The following is a 19,441-nucleotide window of genomic DNA, read 5'->3' on the forward strand; positions in this document are numbered from 1 at the left end:
AAATTTTAAAGCAGCTTTATCTTTGCTCTTCCTTTTAAGATAAAGTGTAAAGATCTTGCTACATTTCTACCTTTTAGAATAATCATTGCATTTTTATGGAGGCAAGGATTCTATGTAGGTCAAACATCATCTTAAAAAAGGGACAAGTTAGATACCACATAGAAAAAAATAGATGTTTCCAACTCAGCTGGGCCTGACGAACTCCACCCCAGAGTATTTATCTTGCTTTAGTGAGTTCCTTAAGAGTCATTGAAAATTATTTTTGAGAACCTGCAAAAGGGCAAACACAATGCCCATCCTGAAAAAGGAGAATGCATAGAATTATGGACCTGGAAAGATACTGGAACAAATGGTCAAAACCTGTTTGTAAGCACCTAGAAGAGGTAACCAGCTAACAGGGATTTGTTAAGAATAAGCCATGTCAAACCAAGGTAATATCCTTTTATGCTGGGTTATTAGGCCTTGTGAATAGGGGAGAATGAGTAAATGTGATACACCTTGCCTTTACTAAGGCTTTTGACACTGTCTTACACAGCATCCTCTTACACAGACTAAGAAAATCTGGCCACCAGGAAGCTACTGTAAGGCAGGTACACACCTGATTGGAAAAATATACTAAAAAAGTATATTGGAAGGAGGTATCCTCTGCAGGGATCCTGGGTCTGGTATTATTCACATTATTTCAGTGAGTTGGCTAATGAGATTTAGAGAACTTTTATTAAATTTGAAACAATACCAAACTGGGAAGGGTGACTCTTACTGAGAAGGATGGGATTATAATTCAAAATGATTTTGACAAATTGGAGAGATAAAACTGGAGGATGAAATTCAACAAGGACAAATAACAGTAAGGATTTTTTCCCCCTCATTAAGGTTTTGTTAGCTTTTTTCCTTTCCCTTGAAGCACTGGACACTGGGAGCTCTGACTGGGGTGCTGGTGCTCCACTCCACTTCGAAACCTCACAGGAACCTGGTTCTTCCGGTTCTGCTTCTGGTTAAACCAACTGTCAAATATGGGGTCAGGAAGGACTTTTCCATGCAAGTTTAAATTTGTAAGGACTGTGGGGATTTTTCTTTCCTCTACAGCATGAAACAGAGCCCTCTTTCTAGGATTCTCTGAGTATATTAACCAACTGCCTGTTATGAGGGTAATGCCCTCATAACTTTGGCCTTTTATATGTGATTTTCTGTGGGATCTTGTTCTTTCTGGTTTTGTACCTCATAGTTGCATATAAGATTTTGACATGGATGACTTTTAAGAATCCTTGGGTAAACCAATACCTGAAAATTCTGGAGACAGGATTTGATGGCCCTGAAGGCCTGAGTGTTAGAGTAGTAACGAAGTTTCTTCCTGAGCTCTTATCTAAATCTGCTTTGCTGCAATTTCTAACCATTTCTTTGTGCTGTGTCCTCTGCAAGACAATTATTCTCCCTCTTCTTTATGGCAGCCTCTTAAATACTTGAAAAGTATTGTCATGTCCTCTCTTACTTTCCTTTCCTCCACGTTAAACATACCTAGCTAAATATACCTGTCCTCACACAGCTTGTCTTCCAATCCCTTTATCATTTTTGTAACTTGCCTCTGGGCCCTCTCCAACTTCTCTACATCCTTCTTAAAACGTGGAGCCAAGAACTGTACACCATACTCTAACCAGCATCAGGTGGACTAGTACTGTTACATCCTGGATCTAATACCTAATACTCCTATTCATGCAGTTCAGAACTACATTTCTTTTTCTGGTAGTGTTAAAGTGATGCTGTTCCCATGATGGTCCAGGAAATAAGCGAGAGGCAACAATTCTTGTGGATGATGTCTTTCTTCTTTGGTTGGGTTACACAGTTGGTCCAATAAAAGATATCACCCAGCAGCATCAACAAGCAGGACAACAGGTGACATATGCTTCAGTCATTGAAACGGATAAGCTAATCTGCTTCATTTGGTAATGTCTGTTTCTACCATAAGACTTAAATGCAGTGGCCAAAAGCACTATCATGAACTCACTTCTCTATACAGCTGAAGTCCCGTGCTCAGTACTCTGCAGTCCTTCCCCATACGTAAACCATTACAAACCTACCACTGATATTTAGGTGGAAACTGTAGAGCACCTCACAGGTTTCTAGTGGAGGAGTTAAGACTGAAAGGAGTATAAAAAAGGGGGAAGGAGGTGGAACATACCCACCACTCAACCCAGAGGCCATCCAGAAGAATGGGACTCTTCCTTCTCTTTCCACAGGGAATAGTTTCATAGTTTCATAGTTTGTAGGGTCGGAAGGGACCTGAGCAGATCATCTAGTCTGACCCCCTGCCATGGCAGGAAAGAATACTGGGGTCAAATGATCCCAGCAAGGTGTTCATCTAACCTCCTCTTAAACACCGCAGGGTAGGAGCCTGCACCACTTCCCTTGGAAGCTGGTTCCAGACCCTAGCTGCCCTGACCGTGAAGTAGCGCCTCCTGATATATAACCTAAACCTACCCTCTGCCAGCTTGTGACCGTTATTCCTGGTCACTCCTGGCGGTGCTTGGGGGAACAGTGACTCCCCCAATGCCTGCTGATCCCCCCTGACTAGTTTATAACAGGCCACAAGATCCCCTCTCAGCCTTCTCTTTTGGAGGCTGAACAGGTTCAGGTCCCGTAGCCTCTCCTCATAGGACCTGCCCTGCTGCCCCTGATCATACGAGTGGCCCTCCTCTGGACCCTCTCCATGCTGTTGACATCCCTCTTGAAGTGCGGCGCCCAGAAGTGGACGCAATACTCCAGCTGCGGCCTGACCAGTGCCGCATAGAGGGGGAGGATCACCTCCTTGGACCTGCTCGAGATGCATCTGTGGATGCATGACAAGGTGCGGTTGGCCTTCCTGACTGCCTCCCCACACTGCCGGCCCATGTTCATCTTGGAGTCAATGATGACCCCCAGATCCCATTCCGCCTCCGTGCTGATAAGAGGGGAGTTCCCCAACCTGTAGGTATGGTGCCGGTTGTTCCTCCCGAGGTGCATCACCTTTCACTTGTCTGTGTTGAAACCCATCCTAGTCTCGTCCGCCCACCCTTGAAACCTGTCTAGGTCTGATTGTAGCCTGTTGCATCCTTCCAGTGTGCCCACGTCCCCCCACATCTTAGTGTCATCAGCAAATTTGAACAGGGTGCTTTTTACCCCCGATTTTACCAAATCGCTGATGAAGGTGTTGAACAGTGCGGGCCCGAGGACCGAGCCCTGCGGAACCCCACTGCCCACGTCCTTCCAGGTTGAGAAGGACCCATCCACTACCACCCTCTGGGTGCGGCCCTCCGGCCAGTTGGCGACCCATTTGACTGTGTGGGTGTCTACACCACAGCCCCCCAGTTTCTTACTGAGAACGGGGTGAGAGACAGTGTCAAAAGCCTTCCGGAAGTCCAGGAAGATTATATGCACTGCTACCCCTGCGTCTAACGATCTGGTGATCTGATCGTAAAAGGCCACCAGGTCGGTCTGACAGGACCTGCCACTGATGAACCCATGTTGGTTGCCCCTAAGCATGCAGTCTCCTGCTGGCCCCTCCTGGATGTGTGCCAGCATAATTTTCCTCGAACAGCTTGCCTAGGATCGAGGTGAGACTAACCGGCCTATAGTTTCCCGGGTCCTCCTTCCTACCTTTTTTGAAGATGGGGACCACGTTGGCCCTCTTCCAGTCCTCCGGTACCTCACCAGAGCACCACGAGTGCTCATAAAGGTGTGCCAGGGGACTTGCAATGACCTCGGCCAGTTCCTTTAGAACTCTAGGGTGGAGATCATCCGGGCCGGCTGACTTGAATACGTCCAACCCCTCCAGAAGCTCCCTAACTAAATCCTTGCTAACCCGTGGTCCAGGTGTGCCTCCCCCGGGGTCCGAGGGGGGCCCAGCAGGGAGGTGGCTGTTCTGATCCCTACTTAGGAAGACGGAGGCAAAGAAATCGTTAAACATGTTAGCTTTGCCGTCTGGTGTGACGACCAAGTTACCCATGTCGTCCTGCAAGGGCCCCACATTACCTGGGACCTTCTTTTTACCCCTTACGTATTTAAAAAAAGACTTCTTATTGTCCTTAATCTGGGAAGCTAGTCCCAGTTCCATCTCTGCCTTGGCCTTCCTAACTGCCCCCCTAAATCCCCGAGCAACTACAGAATAGCCCTCCCTGGTGATGACCCCTTCTTTCCACTGGGATTAAGTCTCCTTTTTAGCAAGGAGACATTCCCGGATTCTTTTGGTGAGCCACAGAGGCTTGTGTGCTGTCCTGCTCCCTTTGATCCTTGTTGGGATTACCTTCCTTTGGGCTTGGAGGATCGTCTCCTTAAGGAGTGACCACTCTCCTTGGACACCTGGCTCCCCTCCCCCCCCGGGACCTCAGCGCTTCTCCAACTATCCTCCTTAGCTCGTTGAAGTCTGCCCTCTTAAAATCTAGGGCCACTGCCTTACTGCATGCCTTTGCCACCTTGCGCTGGATGGTGAATTCCAGCAGGCAATGATCGCTGTCGCCCAGTTGGTTGAGCACTCGCAGCCTCCTCACCAGGTCATCACCCGTGGCCAGCACTAGGTCCACCCTGGTGGGGCTGTACACCTCCTGGGTTAGATGGAGGTCCTGCACTCTGGCCAAGAACCTACGTGAGCGTTCAGACCTGGAATATGTGGGTGACTTAAAATTTGGTAAATCCCTGTGACTATAGAGTGAAGTTAAAACCCAAACAAAGCACATCTTATGGTAATTTTATCTAAAAGAGGAAGAAACTAAGACCGTTTATCTTATTTTACTGCAAAGTTCTTTATTTAGTTCAGATGGATATTATATGAGAAATAATAAATAGCAGCAGCTGCCTCATCTTTACCAATATAGTTATATATTTCAGGCTTTTAAAAATATAACTTAGTTATAAACATTCAGCTCAAAAAACCTTTAATAAAACAGTGATTTGTCTAATTACCAGAATGTCTTGCATTAAAAGCAGCAAATGGCCAGCAAGCACTTAATTTTTTTAGTGGCTTTTGATTTGTATAAGGAATTTGGAAACCTTCTGGCTCTTTATTCAAAAACTCAGTGGAAACCTCGGACAGACTGGAGGCCTGGTTTACATACCTGTGATTGGTATTGCTATTTATTATAGCATTTTCCATTTTCAAATCATGAGTGCTCACAACATCTCCCAGAAGTAGAGATGTTATCACTCTCTGCACTGATATGCGGAAAATGCAAAATACAGAAGTTAAGGCACTTGTCCATGGCCACAGGCAGTCAATGGTAAAGCCGAGGTGAAACTCAAATTTCACATCCTGTACTCAGTTCACTTTATTTTCCCTTCTCTGGTGCTCATCACTGTAGTAAATGATTACTAATTATAAATTAATTTAGCCTATGTACAAATACACAGACACCAAATAATTTTCCCAGTGCCACACAGCACAGCAGAAATGTGATTAAAACCTAGATATTGTGCTTTTTAGTAATGATCTTCAGTGATGTTTGAACTATCCAAAATTCTTGCTTCTATTAAATTAATGTGAACTGATTTCCCAATGCCACATAGAACAGCAGAGCTGAGACTAAAAGTCTAGATTTTGTGCTTTTTAATCATGATCTTCAGTGATGTTTGAAAAATCCAAAATTTTTGCTTCTCTAAAATTAACTGGCTTCCTGAAAACCTTCTGAACAACTGGCTTGTGATTTGAGATGAGAAATACTTCATGATCTGATAGATTCTCACAATAGTATTACATTGGTATCTCTGGATTCAGCAGGAACCAGAAGCATAAAGATCCAAAAAAGTGGGGGGGGGGGGAAGAAATTAAAAAGTACTTGCTCTTGAAATTGAAATAAAGATAATTAATTTAAATTTAAAGTACAAGTTGGATAAAAGTACAAGCTGGCTCTTATGTTACCTGAACCAAGTGACCCAGTTTCAATAACCAAGGGATTTGTTAAATCTCATGTCTTTTTGGGGCCCACCTGCCAGTCCTTAATCCCAGGAGCTGCTAATACTGACTTTCCAAATCTTGCATCAAAAGCTAGGTGAAGAAATTGCCACCACAAGGATTTTCTTCATTGTCGGAAGTAACAAATTTATGCTTGGTCTGCCTGATGTAAAAACAGGGCCAGTTCAAACCTTAAACTAAGGGAGAGGCTAAATCAGGGGTGAACAACATTTTTGGGAGTGCCAAACCCCCCCACAATCTGGACTTTGAAGATGTTGGTGTGCCACGGGTGGATGGCAGTGGAGCCATGAGGGGCCTGATCCTTGTGGCAGCGCAGCTCTAGCCTCTTCCCTGCCATGCTCCCTGCGGGGCGCATGTAGCTGCTGCTGGAAATGAGCCTGGCCAGGGCTCTAGGCCCCTGCCTGCTGCCATGGAGCCCAGACTGCTCACAGCAGGCAACTGTGAGCCAGCAAGTGGCTGCACCAGGGTCCAGAGTCCTGGCCTAACTCACTGCCAGCAGCAGCTGCATGTGCACCTCAGAGTGCACAGTAGGGAAGAAACTGGGGGAGCGCAACCTACCTCAACTGACCGAGAGCTTCCATCCACTAAGCTCTTGCCCTCTGCAGCCTGATGCTCCATGGTACTGCCTCGCTGACCCAAGCATGCCTCCTGGATTGCACACATGGCAAGGACAACCCCTGAGGCACAGAGATGGCACAGTTCTGAGCCCACCCAAGTGGGCTGCTGAGGGTGCCTGGTTCTTCTGCTAGGGCTGCAGCTGGCAGGAGGCAGCACCCACAGCTGCCCCTCCTCCTGTGGGGAGGATGCCAGGCTGCACTACTCCCGTCTCATCCCTATTACCTGTGCTGCAGCTCCACCAGGCCCAACTTGATGACATGTGGTACATCCAGCTCTGTGTGTCACATACCCAAGTTGATGCAGCTGAACACACTGCACTCCTTGCGGATGCCCAGCTCCTCACCACCTGCCCATGTGCTGCTGCTCGGTTCCCAAGGTGCGCTTGCAGTTGCCACTGCCAGGAAGCCTGGCTGGGGTTCTGGAGCCCAGTCTTGCATGGAGCCCGGGCTGCTTGCAGCAGGACTTGCACCCTCCCAGCCACCTGCTGCAAGTGGCTTGGGCTCTGTGGCTGAAGGCAGCTGTCCAGAGACAAGGCCAGCTGTAGTATGATAAGCAAAATGGTCTCATGTGCCATGCTCTGGCACGTGTGCCCGGAGATGGGGAGGTTACTGACCCCTGGGCTGGATTAATGCTCTAAGTCACAAAGCAATGCGGTTCAGGGCTTGGTCAGACCCCTGTACACCAGTGCTTGGCATTTGCTTTTGAGACGTGTACTAAACAAAGTGGCACTGTTATCAACAAATACAATGTCCACAAGGGGATCATATTCTGCATTGTTTCTGTGTAAGAAACCACCATTACAGGACTCAAGTTATTTTTAACAGGGCCTTAAAAATATGCTGACATTTTATAACCAAATTATTAGTTTAATCAAGTATATTTTAAGAATTGATGAGAAAGACCTATGTTAGTATTAACTTGGTAGAAGAAATTCCAAGATATTGCAAAACCTTCAGTAATATTACTGTTAGTGTAGTATTTCCAGCACTGTAATTAGGTTTATTTTTAGAACATCTTTGTCCAACTGTGGCACTCACTAAGAAAGGCAAGACTGAAGCTGCCAGTATTCAAAATTAAGGTCAAAGGAAGAAAAAAGAAGGTTACGGCTGAACTGAAGTCACCACGAATGGGGCACTGAACCATAACAGCCTTCCCACAGTGCAGCCTTTATTTCTGATTTTAATCCAGACTGTAATTGAAAAATGTATTTCAGGAGGACAGGCAAAACCAGTCACTAAGTTAACTGCTTGATATTTCACAGAAGAGCCTTTGATAAAATGTACCCCTCCTTTCACTGAAATTGAATACTGCTGTGATTTGGTTAAAAATAAGACTAATACAACAATTATTTTCATTTTAGGAATTCCAGAAGTTTAAAAATATAACAAGAGAATATTTATTACTTGTCTTTGTATTCACAAAATGCCCAGCATTCTAAACATTCTCAGACACTCAGGACACAGGGTTAAGGGCCATTTCTTTTACAATTTACAAACTTATGTGTTTCCTAAAATTGTGCAAAATGGCATTTTTTTAGCTGCTTGACACAATATGGCAATCAAGAATGGCACCTAGGAAAATGGGATCCTAGAAATCCAAGTCAAAACTAATACAGACAGATAAAGTCAATAAAGTAGCACTTGCTTATACAGACATTGAATTTGGCCATAAACGTTAGGTCAAAAAAGTTTGCTTCTATTTTGTATATGACAAAGTTCATTGTTTTCTTGGAAGCTAAGTGCATGAGAAACACTTGATGCCTCATTGGCTGTGCTGTTGCTGGAAATTTCTAATTCTCTACTCATTGCAAGAAAGGTTCTTTCAAGTTAGCAATGAATACAAATTAAGAAGGGGACAGACCCATCAAAAGGAGGAAGAAAAAGAAAAACAAGAAAAGAAATAGGACAAATTATGACCAATAATTCACAGAATCATGGAAAATTAGGGCTGGAAGGGACGTCCAGTCATAACTATCAAACAATTGTGATAGTTTGAAATGTCCCAAAGTCTCAGACTGAATTATTAAACTCATATCATTTTTATTTTATGTAATATTTCCTCTTTAGTATGTTAACATCTAGTTGACTGATTTTTTTCACTTCCTCTTTCCCTGCACAAAAGGTGTTCAACTGAAAATGTTCTAATCAATTTCTAGTAGTAGTTCCAGGGAGAAATGTATTGCTACATTATTAAAGAGATGGGCTCAAACAGAACCAAGACTAAAGAAGTTAAAATCCTGATCTAGACCTTGCAGCTCTGACACCTCTCTCCACTGTGGTTTATCGTGCCTTCTTATCAAGACTCCTTATTTCACCATCTGTCATAGTCTCAATTTTGTAAGCTTAGAGAACATATTAAGGAAAGAAAATATCACGGTATTTAACACAAGCAAACAAAAAATAGTTGCATGAAAACAACTGAAGCAACATATCTTTTGTAACTCAGAAGACATTCCTCTTTTGATTCAAAGTTCAAAACTAGAAAAGCTGAGGGTAGATTTTGATTCATAACCTAAAAAAGCTTAACTTACATTTTCCAAAATTACCAGTATTGTGCTTATTGAAGACTCTAAACCCAAAATTATAATATCCTTTTCTTCCTCAAATAGTTTATAGTCTACTTTTACCACTTAGAGGAACTGGATAAATGGACAGAGCTAAGAATTAATAATGCAAAAGGACATAAAAGGATAGAACCAATCAGCTGAAAGAGTGCAAGAAAAAAACACATGAAAAGTAGAGCTGAAAGAATGCTGAAGGTTCAGAACGTGGTTAAGCTAACTATCCAGAAGCGTGCATATTTGTCTCAGAGCATGAGACACTCCAAGGATCCTACCCCATGCAGTACTACTTTCCTCGTAAGCATGAAATAACTGCATTTTGTTTACCTGCTGTTCATGTAGAATCACTTGACCTTTCAGTGGATTTCCTAGTGGGGCCACAGTCACAAAGGGTTGCCACATACTTCCAACTGTTCTTGGGAAGACGTCATAAAAATCTACAAAGTATCCATTTTTACTGGAAACATTCATAAAATATAAAGAAATCGGATTGCATGTAGCCACATAAAGAATATTGTCAGCCTCTTCTTCTGAAATAAAATAATAAAACAAAATTAATGAAAGTATCCAAAATCATATTACCAGTCAACCATATGATGTTTTTATACACTAAAATAATGTTACTTTAAAACAGTACATAATATCAAAAAATGTAAACATAGAATGATGTGTAGTGCTCTCAAACTATAGCAGAATGAAGTTAAAGGCAGGTTTGTACAAATATCAAGGATGAGCTATGGCTTGTATAAAATAACTAAACTTTTAAAAGACAGATTCTGTTACTAGTCTTATACTGAGCAGCATCTCCCTTCACAAGAAGTCTAATAAACTTTTGTGCACAAGACAAAGATATGATGATTCCATTTAAATCAACTGTTAAAGATCCCAACATGCACAGCATACACAATTTTACTTGTAAAAGAAAGGATGTTAAGGAACACAAAAGCCTTTCGATCTAATTTTTTTTAACTGCATCCTTCCTACTGGAATCAAAACACCAATGCATTATTTAATAATTCAAAATAACAATGGAAATTGTACATGGCAAGTTTTTTTTTTTATCTTCAACATTTTGATTCACTCAAGACATTTCTCAGGATCAAACTGAAATTCTAATTTCAATTTCAAGGTCATTCAAAGTTTGTGAGCAACTTTGTGAGAATTTTTAGTTAGTGAAACCACAAGCAGAGAAAGGCAGCATTGCCTTTTTTTATTATGAGCAATATTCAATAAATTACAAAGGTCCCTAGAAATGCATGCTGTGTCTCACCATAAGTACACACGCTAGGTTTTTTATTGTAAAGTATAAACAGATTAATCAGCTGTAATCAGATATTGCTTTCCAATAACTGAAAAAGGGACTACAAACAATACATGTATAATACAGTGTATAATATATTGTATGCTGTGGGACATTTATGTTATTTGTCCAATTTGTCATATATATTTTACATAATATAACAGTAGATTAATTATAAAAGTTAGGAATATTTTCCCGTACCTTGTGCTACAGCGATGTCACAGACTAAGTTCACCTCATTCAAAGGCAGGGTCCAAAAAGCAAGTTCTTCTGTGAAACTGAGGGACCTAGCTTCATGCCGTTCCAATGGAAATCCCTGAATGTTTAAATATACTGGGCCCTAAAAAAAAAGTGTGAATAATGGCGACTAGATATTATAACATATACTATCACACTAACACTTTCCCCCTCACTTTAGAATAATAATTACTAAAGTTGACCATAGGAACTGGTGCTCTACAAGACCCCAGATTATGTTTGAGGTTAGGCTGGAAGCTCAGATTGACATTTGAAGAAGCCAAAAGTCTTAGAATTCGGAAGCATGTGAAATAAAACTGGAAAACAGATTCTTTCCAGTTCTCCATGTCATCCCAGACTGAACAGTGGGATGGGTGCAGACCTGGGGAACGAAATTGGACATATTTCAATCATTCACAAGGATTCCACGCTTTCTTAAAAATGGCATTGTCCCAAAAAGACCACTTCAAGTTCTGAATTTAACCCTCAAAAGTCCTCCCACCCAACCAGACTCTTGCTGATCTTAATGCATTTTCTACATATGTAAGGTACACAAAACTGTCTATTTTAAAGTCTATTATGCTACTGGATATACTTAATATGGTTCCATTATTTCATTCTTCTACAAAGATTAAAGATTGTAGATTTTTAAAGGAAATATATATCACATTATGTAGTTTTAAATCCTGATCAGATTTGTATTATACTGCTGTGAAGAACTGATGACTACAGTCATTATTTTTCAGCATTAAAAAAAAAGACACAAACCTTTACATTTATGTGCTGAGATTCTGTTGGGCACAGCAGTTTTTGCTGTGCATTCCCTGACTGACCAACTCTCCAGTAGCCCATAAATTTATGATCTGGCAATGGTAGCCTGTCAAAAAACACATAAACAAAAAACTTAAGACCCTTCGGAAAGGAATAAGTTTAACAACAGATTTATTTTTTTAACAGGCCATTTTGAAATTCTCATGCTGAAAACACTTCTTTATGTACAATTCTTTATGTACTTCTTTTACATTTGACAGCAAAAACATAAGTACTCTTAGGATCTAAACGACATCATAAAAGAAGGAAACTTTCACAACATATGGTCTTACAAGTCTGAATTGCTGAGGCTATATAGTGAAATATATTAAGTGGTCTTTGGATTTTATATTGTTTGGGCCAGGATGAAGGTGAGGAGCTCTTCTCAGTGATATGTACACATTTTCTAAAGGAACAAGTGCAGTAAATGTATCTCATTATTGGTACAAGCAGCTACATTAATTCCCTGACACAGAGTTGGATGGGACACACAGGACATGTGAAGTTAGACACTGATGCTATACCAATGGCCTAACTGGTACAGGGAGAGGAAGGGAAGTAGGGACAGGAGGCAAGTTTCCTTTTCACTTTTCACCCTTAGGCAGCACCCAAAACTCATGACCGTCTTGTTCCTCATTGTTATGCTACTGCTTATCAGTCTACTTCTTCTACTACTTTTTTTCTTCCTTGTCCACAGCACAACTTATTGTCAATCCTGCAGAAAGGGTAAGGCAACTTGCATGAAATTTTGATGATTTTCTTGGCCTAATTCTCACACCCCTTCCCCCATGTTTTCATCAATGAAAGGTTACTATGAAAATATTTATATAATAATTGAATATACTGGTGTGTTATAATATTGTTTCACAGAAAAAAAGGATCACACATACACACAATTTTGTCTTCCTCCACTGCCTCTCAAGTTACTTGCAGCAGCCAGTAAAATGCTTTAACATGGTTATCGTAATTACATTAAAAGTAATGAACCGATGCTCTGTTATAGGATCAGAAAATTTCCCTTTGATCTCTTCTAGTAGATGCATCTAGTAGGTCTGCTACCTGATTTGCATTTTGTACAAGAAAGCAATAGTGTAGCAGTGCTGCGAGATTCTTTTAGACATTTAAACCCCTTCTTGTATAGCTACAGAACTTGGCATGAGAATAGAAGACATCCCTTCACCCACCTTCTAAAAATGTCTCTCTCAAGCATATTTTAAGAAAGTTCTCTTAGACTGCTTGTTAAAAGTATGTGCTTGGTCTCTCCCACTCTGTTTGTCTGTGTCTGCTCCTACTGTTAAAATTATTTTACAATAATAGCCCCTGAAGTTAGAAGAGACTCATTTCTTCTTGCTATTTTTCTCAGGGTCAGAAGGAAACCTAAACCAAAAGAATAGGTCTGAATGCACCTAAAACTCTCACTCCTCATTCAGAGAGTAGGAAAAAAGGTTAGGAATGAAAAAATTATGTTCTGTGCTCCTTCTGAATAATTCAAGAAAAATAAATTAGTGATCAGAGATTGTTCATTTATCAGTGATCAATGGCTGGCCAATGTACCCTGGTCAACCTGGGAGGACCTCTGCATAGGGGAGAATGTAGTACAGTCTTCATGCCCATTTAATCTTTAGCCCATTTGCTGAAACAAGCAGGAATTTGCCAAAGATATGCATCTTGTTATTTTCAATTAAGAAATGGATTGACATCATTAAATCATTTTACATAAGTCAACATTCAGCCAGCAATGGTAATGATTTTAGCTCACAGAATCAGGGCAATTCAAAGTAGATTGAAATTATTTCATTACCTCAAATTCTTCACTAAATCAGCAGATGCAGCTTTTATGATCTTTACCTACTAATAAACACAACTGATTTCAGGGTTTAAGACTTTTAATCCTTTTAAAAGTTCCTTGCCTAATTTTCCTATTTAATTCTTTCCAAATAACCATTCTACCCAGTTCCTTCCCAAATCACAAACGGGAGTTAAGCCAGAGTGAAAAACAACACAATCAGGAAAATATCTTCAAGCTATAAAGTTCCAATGCACATGTATTTCTGTGATTAGGTATTTATGAACAGAGAGGAGTGTTAAGTCAGCCAACTGAATATTTGGTTTATTCATGAATATAAATTCCATACTAGGAATTTTAAGAGGAATTAAACATAACTAACAACATTTCTAGCCATTTTTGAGGATTATGCGTAGTTTTGTTTTGTGTTTTGTTATAAAGAAAATATGGAAAATACTTAAGTTTTTCTATGGGTACTATGAACTTGGTAAGTTCTAACATACCTGAAGTGAACACTGACTTAAATTAACTCCTGCCAGCACAATGTAAGATCCATTTCCACAAGGATATGGACTTTAGTTTTGAATTCATTACACATTATTCCCAACTGCAGTGCCCTAAAGATCAACAGCCACACAAATAATCATACATATTTTAAAAATTAAAGAAATAATAGATGTTTCCATCTGGTGGAACAGCTAAATGATCCTTTCCACATGCAGGTCTTTAGCTCATAAATTACGAGCCAAAGACACATCTGAATCTGGGCTATATCCTATACAAAACATCAAAGATTAGGGCCCTTACTTTAGATGTGCTACTTTGACCCTATATAAAAATAATATCAGGAGTGCATAAATTCTTTGTTCACATATTTCCTTAGAATGAATTAAATGAATGAGAATCTATTAAGATCATTCCACAGCTAAATTCAAGATTAATTTCTCCTAAGTACTTTTTCTTCGTAGATTGAAAGCATGGCAACTAGCTTTAGGCAAAACCTTGCAACCACCAGCCCTCTGCATATCTATCTCTATATCTGCAAGAACAACAACTCAGACCCCTCTCCGAGGCTCTTTTCTTAAATACATAATAAACAGAAACAATGACAGAAATTTAGAATATCACATCTGTCACTGAAATTTTATTTTTATTGCAGTTCTTGAGCACTCAAAATTAGGGCGGCACCTTGCTCAAAAACAGTCTTTTACTTGAGAAATACACAGTCTAAATAGGTATATGACTAGTAAATGTCATATACAGACAATTACAGGCTGGGAAAAACAAGGAAAAGAATAACATCATCATGTGACTACACAGCAACACATATGCATGTTGTGACAGTTTCATGAAGCATCTGTGACCGCATCCAGATGAATGTGGCCATGCAGTATGTGACACCGCAGACAAGTCTGTGGCGCCACGTACCACACGTTCTGTTGTTCTTCACAATGCAAGGGAGCAGCTCTGAGGGATTTTTGAGCCCTGGATATCCAGGTTCAAAAAAATCTGCAGATAAAAAAAGCAGAGTGTCACATGCAGCAGCAGCATGTGCTGCCCAAAGCCACAGCTTGGCCAACTGGAGCTGTGCTTTGCTGTCGGCCAGGCTGTGTGTGGCAGCATCGCTGCTGCTGAACTGCGGGAGGACCCCAGGTAAGACTTCTGGTCCCAGCCTCCTCTACGCCACACAGGGTAACTTGCCGTGCGCCAGAGTACGCATGGCAAGTTGTTCCCTGGGGACAACTAGAGATGGCACAAGGTGCACTGCCACTAGCTGTCCCTGGGGAACCAAATGTCCATGCACTTCTGGATGCAGCCTGTGCATCTAAGGGAAGTTATTTTCCTGTCTCAGACTTCTGACAGGCAAAGAATAAGTTTTAAGATTTTTTTTCAATGGAGACAGGAGGGCTGAGCTAATAGGTGGGGGCAGGCATTCCTGCCATGTTGGAGCAAAACGAAGAAACAGCAACTGTTATGAGAAGGGGAGACAACGAAATATTGAGTATGTGGACAGAGAGATGATTACTTCACCTTGAAGTGTGTGTGTGTGTGTGTGTGTGCGCGCGTGTGTACATGTACACCTACTGCTTGTGAGTGTGCATCAGCTGTAACAAATGCTCACTTATCCTGCAGTAGTGAAATGAAACTATGATTATTCACCTTTTACTGAAACAGTGGTTAATTATGCTGGTTTGGTTTTTGCACCACACAATGCAGAAAGACGACAGAAGAAACAGCTATATTGGGTTCAGCTGAGCCACAATGTGTACCATCCCCCTATTTTCAATTAGTAATAACTGTTACTGGTAAAAGTGTGAAGGCAAATGAGACCTGGTCAGCTTAGTGATACAGAAATAGCCTGGGTGAAAGCCTTACTTTAGCATCATCATCCTATAATTTGCAGTAGCAACCCAGAACTCTCATTCATGCCCTCTATTAAAAAGCTAAAACTTGTTTCTATGTCCCTACAGACCTCCTCTTATAATAAGATTGTAAGAAGGGCCAAGACTTAACAACAGTAAATCCCACTGAATGATTACCTATTCAGTGCTTTGATTGTGGATGCATCTGTCATGCTCTGTAGATTAAGAACACTTAAATATTTTGTTCTAATTGTTGCTTTCCTTCTATTTTACCCTGGGGCTTTACACTCAGAATTCACCACAGGACATGAGACTGTTATGTAAATAATGATTTTGTGCAGTGAAGGGGATGGTCCCAAGACCTACAGTTGACATAGCAACTCCACATAAAACAGTTATTTAGTTTGACTTCCTTCATGTACCATACTCTAAAAAGAGACAGTCAATCTGTAGACAATTTTTAAGGGGCATATGTTGCTGAGAAGGTTTTTAATGACATCTGCAATATGTAGTTTCTTTTGGCTCATCCCTTTTTTGATTTGAAAAAAATTAGCTGGCTTTATATATTTTGGCATCTAATTTAGAAAAAAATACATATGGGAAGAATATGATTGCTATATTGAGAATTGTTTTCTATTCCAATTTAAAGTTTTGTCAAATTGTGGTGAATACTACAAATGGAATTCTTGAATCCACCAGGATGATGAGCCTAAATTGATAAGAATAAAGTTATTTTGTATGCAATTTGTGTTTTCTGAAGCTAGATACCATAACTGGCATAGCCTCAGGCAGGAGTTATGAAATGTGACTAGTGTATTGAGAAAAGCTCATCCTGGTGAATCAAAGTAATGCTTTATTTATGGACTTGTTGTCTGTTTGACAAAGAAACTTTCATCCCATTCCACTCAAAATATGATTTGGATCTATGAAGTCTCTTTGATAATCTAATCCCTGCTCTTCATACAAGAACTGTTTGATTGAAGTATTAATAGAGGGAGGGCATATGGATTGTAGAGGTAGTAATTAAAGTATTAATAGAGGGAGGGCATAGGACTGTACTCCCCCATGCCTTTACCTGACAAGCAATGCAGAAAACCGTCCCTTCAGCTCAAGTGGTTCACAGGAACCATGCCTCAGTCCTAATCCATCAAGGGCATTGACAGACACAGAAAACAAAAAACAAGTGCTTTACCAGAAGAGGAATCACATCAGTTTGACTTGGCTCCCCAGCATCTGTATAGTTTGCATGCTCCAGCAGCACTTTTGGTACTTTTATGTAATAGCTGAATTAATCTATTTTAATCAAATAGCTGACTGAATCGGCTATTAGATAAAAGCACCAAAAAGCCCTGCTGAAGTGCGTGAGCTGTACAGACACTGGGTGAGCTGGGTCAACCTGACACAATGCCTCTTCTGGGCATGCACGGTGTGTGGGAACACCAGTAAACCACTGATTTTTTCCCCTACGTCTGTAAGCAGCTTATTGTTCTTACCCTTCAGGAGACATAATTTAGCAGTCATACTTCCATGAAAAAAGCAAAATAATCTTTGCTGTGGAACCACAACTAATTATAATAAAAATCACTACAACAAACATCTGTGGGCTGGGGAGATGAGGGCAGCTGGGTGGTTGAAGAAGGAGCAAGAATATTACTGACAACATAGCAAATAAGATATTCTTCATCTTAGTCAAATTACAGTTGATTGAATGCAAAATTTGGTACTCCAAAAGGACCCAGTATATAGGACAATTCCACAGATCAATGGCTGATTAAATCAGCAAACACAAGGTAACATGCTGACAGGCAGGCATCATTTAACTGAATAGGTTTCGAATTATTCTGATATATTTATTTGTATCACCATAGTCTCTAGGCAAAAATTGGCCAGGATAGTGAAGCCATAGGCTTGAATCAGAGTAATTGTCAAAAGGCAAACAAGATGTTAGGCTGCTTTTAAAAAGGAGATATTAAACAATACATTCCATACTTTGAATAGTGGTCATACTATCTCAGAAAAGACAAGGGAATTGAAAAAAAGTTAAAATGATTAAAGTGGGAAAGCATTACTTAATTGAGAAAACAGGAAATTGGGATAAGGTATGATTAAGTAAATGGGCAACACAGCAATAGTGTGGTATTATTTCTGTTTCCAAACTTGCTAAATGAAACTAAAGAGGCCAGCCAAATTTAAAAAGAAAAAAATAATTTTGCATAGCAACCTATAATTATTGGTACTCACTGACACTACTAAATGATATTGTATTGCCTTTATGCAAGACCTTTGAAGCGAAAAATACTATTGAGTCAATGGCTGGATGAGAACAAATTTAAAAAGAACAAATATGGTAAGTATTGCCAAAAGATGTTTCTCTGAGCACATACTCAATTTCTCTGAGGTCTCTTGATTCCTTCAGCGTGAAAACCTGCCTCAGAATTTCATGGCAAGTCTGACACTAAGGTAGGGGGATGGAGAAAGTGGAGAGGAGAAACAAAATTTTTACAATTAATTTAATTATTTTGATAAATGGAGTAAGATTCTATAAAGCTATGCTGATAACTTCTCTCCAATGCTGCTGTTATAGGATTTTTTTTTATTGACTGCTAGGGCCTTCCTAACTTTTTTATGAGAGTGAATATATTCAATTCCAGAGTCCAAGATAAAATTCCAACATGGGTAACAATGGAGTGATGTTGTAGCCATGATGGTCCAAGAATTATGAGAGAGAAGGATTTTTAGGTGCTATCTTTTATTGGACCAACTACATGTTCAGGATTAAGTTGGACAAGCTTTTGAATGCAAGACATTCTTCAACCAGGTCTGAGAAAGGAAGCATGCACAGTAATGATTAATATCAGTACGCAGAGCTGTGAAACTGTAAGGGAGAAATTTACAGGGGGATTTAATAGAATAGGCTTGATTACTATGAGATCAAGACCTATGACAAGTGGGGAGTTTCATAATAACCCATAGCGTGCAAGAATCTGGGGAACTGAGTAGACTAGTGTGTCATAACCTTATGTGTAACCTCACTCTGCTTACTTAAAATTGCTCCTACACTTTCAATTGGATACAACAGTCTGCATTTCTTGTCTTAAACTTCTGTCCAGTATTCCTATGTGCTACTCATAAGCCTCAAATATTTTTGTTTCCCTAAACGATAAATAACAGCCATCACATTCCACTGGGTGAGATAATTCCTGTTTGTATATATCCTTTGGCTTGAAGGATTTAGGTTAGATACAAAAATTAACCTATGCTAAATATGAACTGCTTAGCATAGTAAAATAAAAAGTCAAATGATGCTATCCAGTATATATATATTAATGCACAAAGTCGAAATCCCATACAACTCAGATGGTGCATCAACTTTCACCTATCAACCAACCAGATTCTAATGGTTTATAGATTCTAACTGTTCATAATTACAGCAAAAATCTGTTTCCTAATTTTCCAGGATTGTCAGACTCTTGAATCCCAAATGGGTAGGACATGCATGAAAAGAAATTCAGGGGTCTCATCCTAGTCTCTACCTGCTTATTTCACAAAACATATTGCAATTTAATCATATTTACCAGTAGTCTTTCACATCAGGCCTGAGGTACACCTGCAGAGCTCTGTGGAAATATTGCCTTATTACCTAGACGTATTTATCCTGACTCTAACCAACATAATTAGTTCTTTCTTAATTTCTTGTACACTTTAAAAACATAGGATGGGCCAAACCTAAATTCTAGACATGACAGTTGCAATCTGTGTGGAAGAACAGCATAGGACAAGATCTGAATGGGTGGTCAGACCTTCTTATCCACTGTGGGCTGAAAACCTG

General features: G+C 40.3%; 1 protein-coding gene across 1 annotated transcript in view; it reads right to left on the bottom strand.

Moving 5' to 3' along the window:
* Positions 1-19,441, bottom strand: part of VWA8 (von Willebrand factor A domain containing 8) — a 321,202-nt gene that overhangs the window by 99,793 nt on the left and 201,968 nt on the right. Inside the window, exons 27-29 of the mRNA XM_090050444.1 lie at positions 11,422-11,530; positions 10,618-10,756; positions 9,444-9,646 (exon numbers count right to left, since the gene is read on the bottom strand). Coding sequence (XP_089906570.1) covers positions 9,444-9,646; positions 10,618-10,756; positions 11,422-11,530 — 451 coding nt within the window. The remainder of the gene's footprint in view (positions 1-9,443; positions 9,647-10,617; positions 10,757-11,421; positions 11,531-19,441) is intronic.

Source organism: Crocodylus siamensis, chromosome 1, assembly GCF_052110815.1.
Source record: "Crocodylus siamensis isolate JL-2025a chromosome 1, ASM5211081v1, whole genome shotgun sequence".
Lineage (NCBI taxonomy): Eukaryota > Metazoa > Chordata > Crocodylia > Crocodylidae > Crocodylus > Crocodylus siamensis.